Below are 9,790 nucleotides of genomic sequence, written 5' to 3'. Positions count from 1 at the left end.
ACCAAAGTTGTTTTTTGGGTTTATGTGCTCAAATGTTTTTGCTTTGTTTTTATGCGCTTGTGCCAGTTTCAGTTTCGTACAGAAAACCCCATAATGCACATAAAAGTTAAACACTGCAAAAGTCGGTGGAGAAGAAAAGTATGAATTTCCTCTAAATAAAATGACAAGATAGACAGACAGAAAGACAGGCAAACAGATGATGATAGGACAGGCAGACCAAAAGACGCACACAGATAGCTGTAGTAGATATAAACACTAACCGATAGATAGATATATAAATAGGCAGACAGACAGACAGACACCGACAGATAGACAGACACTAACCGATAGATAGATAGATAGATAGATAGATAGATAGATATATAAATAGGTAGACAGACAGACTGACTTACAGCCATAGATAGATAGATAGACAGACAAACAGAACGGCACTAACTGATAGATAGATAAATAGGCAGACAGACTGACTGACTGACTTACAGACAGAGATATATAGATAAATAAGTAGATAGCAGACAGACATATAGACACGAATAGATAGATAGATGGATAGATAGATAGACTAACAGACAGAGATGTATAGATAAATAAGTAGATAGCAGATAGATAGATAGATAGATAGACAGACTTACAGACACAGACAGACAGACAGATAGATAGATAGACAGACAGACAGACAGACAGGGATGGATGGATGGATGGATGGATGGATGGATAGACAGACAGACAGGGATGGATGGATGGATGGATGGATGGATGGATGGATGGACAGTCAGACAGACAGACAGGGATGGATGGATGGATGGATGGATGGATGGATGGATAGATAGATAGATAGATAGATAGACATTTTATTTATATCAAAGTTATAGACAGACACTAACCGATAAATAGATAGACAGACAGACAGACTGACACACAGACAGACACTAACCGATAGATATATAAATAGGCAGACAGACAGACAATGTTTAAACGATAGATAGACAGACAGGCAGACACCAACCGATAGATAGATAGATAGATAGATAGATAGATAGATAGATAGATAGACAGACAGACAGACAGACAGACAGACAGACAGACAGACAGACAGATGAACAGACAGACAGACACCAACCGATAGATAGATAGATAGACAGACAGGCAGACAGACAGACAGACAGACACTAACCGATAGATAGATAGATAGACAGACTGACTGACTGACTGGCAGGCATGCAGACAGACGGACAAATACTAACCGATAGACAGACAGACAGATAGATAGACAGACACTAACCGATAGATACTGTAGACAGACAGGCAGGCAGGCAGACAGACAGACAGACATACACCAACCGATAGATAGACAGACAGATGAACAGACAGACAGACACCAACCGATAGATAGATAGACAGACAGGCAGACAGACACTAACCGATAGATAGATAGACAGACAGACAGACAGACTGACTGACTGACTGACTGACTGGCAGGCAGACAGACGGACAAATACTAACCGATAGACAGATAGACAGACACTAACCGATAGATACTGTAGACAGACAGACACTAACCGACAGACAGACAGACAGACAGACAGACAGACAGACAGACAGACAGATAGATAGATAGATAGATAGATAGATAGATAGATAGACAGACACTAACCGATAGATACTGTAGACAGACAGACAGACAGACAGACAGACAGACAGACAGACAGACAGACACTAACCGATAGACAGACAGACAGACAGACAGACACTAACCGATAGACAGACAGACAGACAGACAGACAGACAGACAGACAGACAGACAGACAGACAGACAGATAGAGAAGAAAAGAGTGAATTTCCTCTAAATAAATAAAGTTAGATGAAGAGAAAGACAGACGGGCAGGCAGAAAATAAGTCAATGATCTGTTATGTAAGGTTGCAGCTGTAGTTTTGAGCCTCAGGTCTCTACAGGATGAATGACAGTCAGTTATGCATCTGTCTCTCACTCTACCCTACAGCAGCCGTTTTCGGCAGATCTGTTCATGTACAGAACAGCATTGAGATTAATAATGCTGTATTCTTAGCACAACCTGATCATCTTACTGCAGGTCATCATGCAGTCTTTTAAAGATTTTTTATTCAAAAAGACATTAAAGGGTAGAAAAGCATGGAAAGAGAATTGATCCAGCTCATTACCAATACATTAAATGCAGCATGGTTGAGGCTCTTCTTCCGCATGGTGTCCCTAGACTTGTTACCCATGTTAACCACGTTTGGTGTAAATGTAAAGCTGGCTGATTCCTTATGTTAAAAGCAGACACAGAAAACTTCATTGCTTTCTCACGGGAAATCAATATTTGACTTCCCTGTTTTGATAACCCCCTCCAGACAGGAACATGTGGCTTTGATAAAGACTATATTAAAAACAAAAACATGTTGTAAAGCGCTTAATCTTTTTCTTTCTCTGGTGAAAGGAAGTAACGCTCTGCATATCTGTTATACATGAGAGCACATAAACAGACGTGTTTGCTGTGATGTGGTGATAGCACAGTTTAGTTTTCATACTTTCATTGTCAAAGCCATTGACATAGGATGGCCATACATATCAAGGGAGGGGTCCTGGATTGGTCAGGGGCTGTGTAGAGCTTTCCTGAGAAGACCATTGTGCTGAGGCAGCGGAAAACTGCCTAGAAGAGATGAACAAAGAGCGGTGACCAACATCACAATGGTAGAGAAACAAGAGAGCTTAAACAAAGACCCTTTCCAGAAGGCCGGGCCACCATAAAGGGGCACGCGTCGCTGTCTGTGCCGTTTAGCTGAAGAAAAAATATTTGAGTTTGCACTGTAGCAATGTATGCGGGCAAGTAGTGGCCAGCCACCTAAAAAAAGCATCAGGAACAAAAATGCCTTTGCCACGACGTCGATCGTCCTTTCTAGGCCAGGCAACGAATGAGTGGCCGGGCGGTGTGGGTCGCATGGGAGCCGAAGGGACCTCTGCACCCCGCGGGGTGTTTGTAGGCATGGCTCCCACCGGCGGTGCAAGTAGCCTGGGCACACGTGTGTCCCGCAGAGCTCTGGGCATCAGCAGCGTATTTCTGCAAGGTCTCAGGAGTTCCACCGTCCCTGTTGTGACCAATTATGGTGATAGAGGCCATCAGCTTGGCTTTGACAGTCTCAACACATGCCTGCTGGAGTATCGAGAGAAAGTTCACGCTCTAGAGGAGCTCAACCAGCAGCTGGAGGAACAGATCAGACACTTCTTGGATCGTAAAGCATCTAGCGACGGGACATGGAGCGTACTGAAGCAAGCCTGGGAGGATGTTTATATAGAGGTAGGCCGGGGTTGGTGTAGTACATATTTTCCTTAAAAGTAAAATACGGAAAAAAAATCATAATTAACAATAAAAAGGTTGGGTTGTTACAATACATGGTATAGGGTAAAATATGGATAAACCCATCTGTTTGTTGGGTTTAAATTATTCTATGCTGGGTTGTTTCAATGGTTGGGTCAAATATGGACATCGTCTTCACTCATAGATAAGGTTATGTTAGGTGTTGGGTTATTTTCAACCCAGAATTGGGTTAAAAAGGGACAAACCCAACCGCTGAGTTAAAGTAACCCCAAAAAAATTTTATTTGACCCAACCACTGATTAAAAACTTGATCTATATTTTACTCAACAATGGGTTGAAACAACCCAACATTTTAAGAGTGAAACAAATACTGAAGATTTGGCCCATATAGTTGACAATTTTAACTGAGAAAAGCTCTGGGTGGGGGGTGGCCCTAAAATCCAAGTATAAAGAGTAAGCAGGGGCGTCATGCACCAATTCTTTTAAGGGGGCACAGTGTGCACATGCTCACAGAAATATGTTCACAAACAGACATTAAAGGTGCCCTAGAATGTAAAACTGTATTTACCTAGGCATAGATGAATAATAGGAGTTCTGTGCATGGTAATGACATATCATAATCCTCAAACTCGATTGTTTCCGATGTTAACCTCATGCATGCAAAAGACTGCTGGAAAACAGGCCAATCTCAACATAACATCAACTGTGATACAGTCGAGATGTATGCCCCAACATTAAATTACACATAAAATTAAGTACAATGTTGTTAAAATGCTAATGTTTGCGTTATATGCTAATTAATGCTATATGCTAGTGTTTTGGATGAAGTTCTACTATTGACTTCACAGTTACTTTACAGGTTCATAGCATACTGAAAACAAAACGTACCACTCAGAAACGTCCATTAACAATCTCCAAACAATTGATTATTCCTCAAAATCTGTATTTTCATCTGGTACAGGCTCAAACATAAGGTCTGTGTACACACACAGTGCTACTGAACTCCTCTGAGAAACAGCCAATTTCAACATTATTATTCATGACCCTTTCAAATAAGTTAATCATAGACCATTTTATTCTAAAGGCAATTCCTGGGGTTGTAAATGGACATGTAAAACCGTCTCTGGACATGTAAAACCGCCACATACCTTCTATGTAGATATCAGAGAATAATTTTAACATATTGTTTTAATGCATTCTTTGGCACCTTTAAAGTTTTTTAACTTTAAACACACTTTTCTGCCCTATTTGCATTTGTATTGTTTTACTACTTACACAATTATTTAAAGAATATATCCTCAATTTTTATAATACACATGTTTTTAATGATCATCTTAGGGGGGACAATCCACCCCCAAGCCCCCCCTCACCATTTTCGCCTTTGCGCCCCTCAGTTTGTATGGGAATGATGCCTCTGAGAGTAAGAAGAGTCTTTGTTTTCTCATTGGTGTACACACTAACTGTTCCTGCTGTCTTTCAGGTCAGTGAAGCCATCCTGGACAACGCTCGATTAATGCTACAGACTGAGAACGTCCAAGCCAATGCAGAGGACTTCAAGGACAGGTGTGTGTGTTTAAGAGATAACATCAAGTTTGATGTTACTAACCTGCATAAACAAAACTTAAAAAAAGAAAACATTTGAAAATATTGAAACATTCAATTAATAAACACAAAAGTGAAGCTGTGCCATGAACCATGGTTTCAGCAAAAATATTTGGGTTACACTTTATTTTAATGATCCCCATTCAGACTATTTTGATGACTAGTAACACTACACCTCATTAGAGTCGAGTATAAGTAGACTGTATAGGGTTTAAGGACAAGTTCGCTATTTTAAACTTAAAGCCCTGTTTTCATATTGTTTATGATGAAATAGAACGGTTTTGACTGAAATTTGAACATATGATGCTGGCCCGAGAATTTTGGGGTGTTTGTTATACCAACTCCCACCTCTACAACAATCCTTCCTAAAATACATTAAACTTTCGTTTACAAAGACGTGAAACTCACCGAGTGGTCAGGGGTGTTCACTGATATGCTCACACAAAAATCGCTGCAAAAGATGCTTTCCAACAGGTTTTATCGTAGTTTTTGTCCAACTCCATTGACTTGTATTAGATGTGCTGTGAGGTACGGTATTACTCTGCGCCGGGAACGTTGTTTGTATTCTTGCAATTGGCAAAGGCGGATTAGCGCCACGACCTGGGCTGGAGTGTCTATTATTAAAGCTCTCAACGGAAGAATGTACGGGTGTGAGGCGTTTGGAAAAATAGGTCCACAAGTTTACAACGAATGCTAAAACACCTGTTGGAAAGCACCTTTTGCAGCGATTTTTGTGTGAGCATATCACTGAACACCCCTGACCACTCGGTGAGTTTCACGCCTTTGTAAACAAAAGTTTAATGCATTTTAGAAATGATTGTTCCAGTGCACCTATAAACCCATTGTAGAAGTGGGAGGTGAAAAACAAACACCCGAAAATTCTTGGGGCAGCCGCATATGTCGAAATTTTAGTCAAAACCGTTCTATTTCATCATAAACAATCTGAAAACAGGGCATTAAGTGTAAAATACCGAACTTGTCCTTTAAGTTTAGTAGAAAGTTGACACGTAAGTGCATAGTAATTTTGTGTTCACACAGAAGCCACCTGCCAATTTTATGAAAAATTTCCGAGACCAGCTTCCTGTGTGAATGGGGTTAGTTAAGTGTTTGTTGAGGAATCATTACAATAAAATGTTAAACACACTGTCTACTTAAACTATACTGAGAGTTTGTTAACGTGACTGTGCAACATTCTGGAAGTCAACATAATGACCATCAAAATATATAGGTTAACGGGATAGTTCACTGTTCGTGGACCCCATTCACTTCTATAGTATAAAGAAAACTCTGGAATTAAATGGAGTCCATGAACTGTTTGGTTAAAACATTTCTTAAAATATCTTCCTTTCTGTCCATTTAAATGCTAATTTACTTACTTTTCACAGCCATTTATAATTTTATTTAAAGTGTTTTTCTCTATCAGAAACCACAACAAAAATATTGATGACTCAGCCTGCACTAGACAGATTTTTGTCCAATCGAATACTCTCTATCATGACAATATCCCTCCCCCTTATGCCACCCACCACCAACTAGCTATTAGAAAATCATGATTCATGGCTGTGACATACCTCATATACAGTATAGCATTTTAATATGTGCCACTCCAACTTTCATGTTTCAGTAGGAAATACAACAACACAGGAAATAAACCCCTGCTTATTAACTAGAATGTCATAACATAACATTTGTATGAGGAGGACTTTTCAATAATGGTTTCTGTGCATGATTTTTTTAGGTATGAAAATGAACAGCCGTTCCGTAAGGCGGTGGAGGATGAGATTAATTCACTGTACAAGATCATCGATGATGCAAACCTGACCAGGACGGACCTTGAAAATCAAATTGAAAGCATGAACAACGAACTGATGAATCTGGAGCAAATCCACACAGACGTGAGATAAAACAAGAAATTGTTTTAGGGTTGTAAATAAACCATCACACGTTAAATAATAATCTAATGTTGCTCTTCTTCAGGATGTCAGAATGCTTTATAAGCAGATGGGTGGCCGTGATGATCCAGATGCTCCCACTGAAACCAGTCTGGACCAGATTCTTGATTTCATTCGTTCCCACTGGGAAAAGGTCATCGAGAAGAATCGTGTCGAAACTGATGCCTACTTTGAGTGCAAGGTAGATCGAGCATCAAGAATAAATCACTAATACATTAAAGCGTAAATAAACCCCTGGTCAGAGCCTGACTCCGCCCACATATTTGAAAAATGCAAGAAAAGTGGGCAGATCCCAAGGAGATAGAGGGGACGAACTAAGTGTGTGGTGAGATCGTAATAAGGGCGTGGTGATCTTGAACCTGCTTACGTCACGAGTCATTTTTTGGACCCACCATCCAATAGGAAAATTCAACTGCAGTAGCCACCGTTCAACCTGAAGAGGGCAGCACTCAGACGTTTTTAACCCATATATTGTAGTATTGAAACACTTTACATCCGAATGTCAAAAAAACTTACTAAAATCAACGAACAGCACTCATTAAGCCCCATTCTTACAGATCATTAACTAAAAAAAGTTGGTTTTGGGTTTAGTTACTCTTTAAATTATTATTCATGATATTGGTGGGATGTCTGGGTTGTCTTAGATTCTGGGGACCTGTTTGAAAGTACCTACAATATATCATGATATATGTGTGCGTGCAACAGGCTGAGGGTGTGAAAATTAAACTGAGTCAAGAAGAGGCGGAGCTTGAGGGCCTAAAGACAGAGTGCAATGATGCCGGCTGCAAGATTCAGAGTCTACAAGCTGAGACTGAATCTATCAGAACTCTGGTAAAACACTCTGTATATTATGTACTGTAGATAACTTGATTGACCTTTGCATTACATACTAATACAACATACCTTAAATGCACTGTAAGCCATATAAATGTAAAAGCACAACAATATTCAATTCACTACTGATCTATGTGTTAGCCCTTATACAGTTGCATTTGACAATGACACATATACTGTTGTGACAACATGCCCCTTGCAGAAACGTGGCCTGGAGAATGCCCTCAATGATGCCAAGCACTGGCATGGCATTGAGCTTCAGAATCTGGGCTCGGTTATTAGAAAGCTGGAAGCGGAGCTCGGTGATGTCCGGGGAGACATCGAGCAGCAGAAGCGCGACTACGAAACTTTGCTTAACAACAAGATGAAGCTAGAGATGGAAATCGGATCGTATCACGGTATCCTGGACGGAGAGGAGAGCAGATTTGGCGCTTCAGCGTGAGTCTGATCTGAATTTTTCAACTGATAATGTTTGTGTATCAAGTCAAACTCAACATGTTTCATCTATTGCTCCCCAGAGGCTTGTTATTATTAGAAACCATCTCTGGTTTCAATTTCTACAGTTCCTTTAAACCCAGATGTGACTAGGAAATACAGTATATAACCACAGTGTTATGTAAACTGTAATGTACCCTTAGGTGCCCTGGTGGCTCTTCAGTACCCAAGGGACGACCTTCTCCCATACCTGACATCTGTGGAGCACAGAGCCGTCCTCAGTTGAAATGTAACATTATCTTATCTACATACACTCTTAAAAATAAAGCTTACTTTATAGCTCAGTTATAGAAATGGGTTCTGACCCCTATAACACACATATTGATAAAAATTTGTATACTTTGTAATATACTCCAAGTTGAATAAAAGTGTCTGTTATAAAATAAATTATGTATTTTGATTTCTTCCACCAGGTTGTGATGCCCCTGACACTGCAGAGGAAAGCAAGGAATGAACTATTTTGCTTAATTCACATTGATATTATGTTTCTTCACTTGTAATCTGTTTGAGGTGTACAGTGCAACATTTATAAATTAGCAATTAAACAAGTTTCATTGCATAATTTGAAGATGTACTTATTATTCAACTTATTCATATGCTGAATTGACTTTATGTTAGCCACCATGATCCCACTTTACACTCCCATGTGTAAAAAAAACCTTTAATGACAGGATTTGGTATATGAAGAATTGACAATGGTCAGCTTTTTAACACAATAATGACACCTTGTGGTTATAATGACAGGTTTACCTAGACATTACTTCCAAACCCATGTTATTATTCTAATCCAGGAAATCCACTAATTGCAACTTTACTGCATGCGTGCAAGAAATGTACTTGATGTCCTGTTCGTCAAACCTGCATTTACAAACTAGTGTAAAAAAATCATAATAGGAAGTATAAAAAATCTAATCACATTAACAGATAATAAAACCTTTTTGGTATATAGTTAATCAGTTTCAATACAAAAGATATTATGCAGGTATACATAATTATTTCTTTACATTTGGACATACAGGAGATCTCACTGCTGTGGTTTTGTCGGATCGCCTATAACAGAGAAGCATCCTGCACAGTACTGGACCGGTTTCCCTGTGTTAGCAGATCCTCTTTTTTGACGAAACCCAAAGCTGCCGAGCCTCACGTCCTGTCAGCATAGCACAACATAGCTTTAATATTCCTCATACATATAAAAAGGTACAGTACGGTGCAAAAGTTGTCACTGGGGTTGTACCTTTTAAAAAAGGTAAAAAAAAACGGTTTGGCGATATGATAATTATTTTTTTTACTTGTTTTAAAACCATGCATCAGGTTTATTTCAATGCACATAGTGTATTTATGTAAATTTTATGCCATAAAAATGACATTTGCACCATTTTTATGAAAGTTAAGACTGAATGGACCTGAAAATGTGTATAATTGCCAATTGTGCCAAAGAAAGAAAAATATTAAATATTTTATCCACCTTGATGGCATGTAAGCATAATCATAAAAATATAATTTTAAAATATCATTTTATTAGTTATTTCTTGATGTAAATTTTAATGCGTTTTTGTAATATTTGTCCTGACA

At 39.1% G+C, this 9,790-nt stretch overlaps 2 protein-coding genes across 2 annotated transcripts in view; one reads left to right on the top strand and one right to left on the bottom strand.

Annotated features, from left to right (window-relative positions):
• LOC135767009 (GTP-binding protein 4-like) overlaps positions 1-9,790 on the bottom strand; it is a 326,314-nt gene that overhangs the window by 224,864 nt on the left and 91,660 nt on the right. The window lies entirely within an intron of this gene.
• On the top strand, positions 1,786-8,770 carry bfsp2 (beaded filament structural protein 2, phakinin). The gene is made up of 8 exons (XM_065276572.2): positions 1,786-3,314; positions 4,816-4,898; positions 6,676-6,832; positions 6,915-7,070; positions 7,595-7,720; positions 7,926-8,161; positions 8,362-8,447; positions 8,632-8,770. Exons 1-8 carry the CDS (start codon positions 2,886-2,888, stop codon positions 8,670-8,672), a joined length of 1,314 nt encoding a protein of 437 aa, XP_065132644.1. The 5' UTR covers positions 1,786-2,885; the 3' UTR covers positions 8,673-8,770.

This window comes from Paramisgurnus dabryanus, chromosome 6 (assembly GCF_030506205.2).
Source record: "Paramisgurnus dabryanus chromosome 6, PD_genome_1.1, whole genome shotgun sequence".
Lineage (NCBI taxonomy): Eukaryota > Metazoa > Chordata > Actinopteri > Cypriniformes > Cobitidae > Paramisgurnus > Paramisgurnus dabryanus.
This window is presented reverse-complemented; position numbering and strand designations above follow the sequence as displayed.

Bases quoted from the DNA above. Each gene is read 5' to 3' on its own strand.
- bfsp2 (XM_065276572.2), top strand. From the start codon at position 2,886: ATGCCTTTGCCACGACGTCGATCGTCCTTTCTAGGCCAGGCAACGAAT. The intron at 4,899-6,675 runs GTGTGTGTGTTT...TGATTTTTTTAG, and splicing joins GCAGAGGACTTCAAGGACAG to GTATGAAAATGAACAGCCGT. The intron at 7,071-7,594 runs GTAGATCGAGCA...TGCGTGCAACAG, and splicing joins ATGCCTACTTTGAGTGCAAG to GCTGAGGGTGTGAAAATTAA.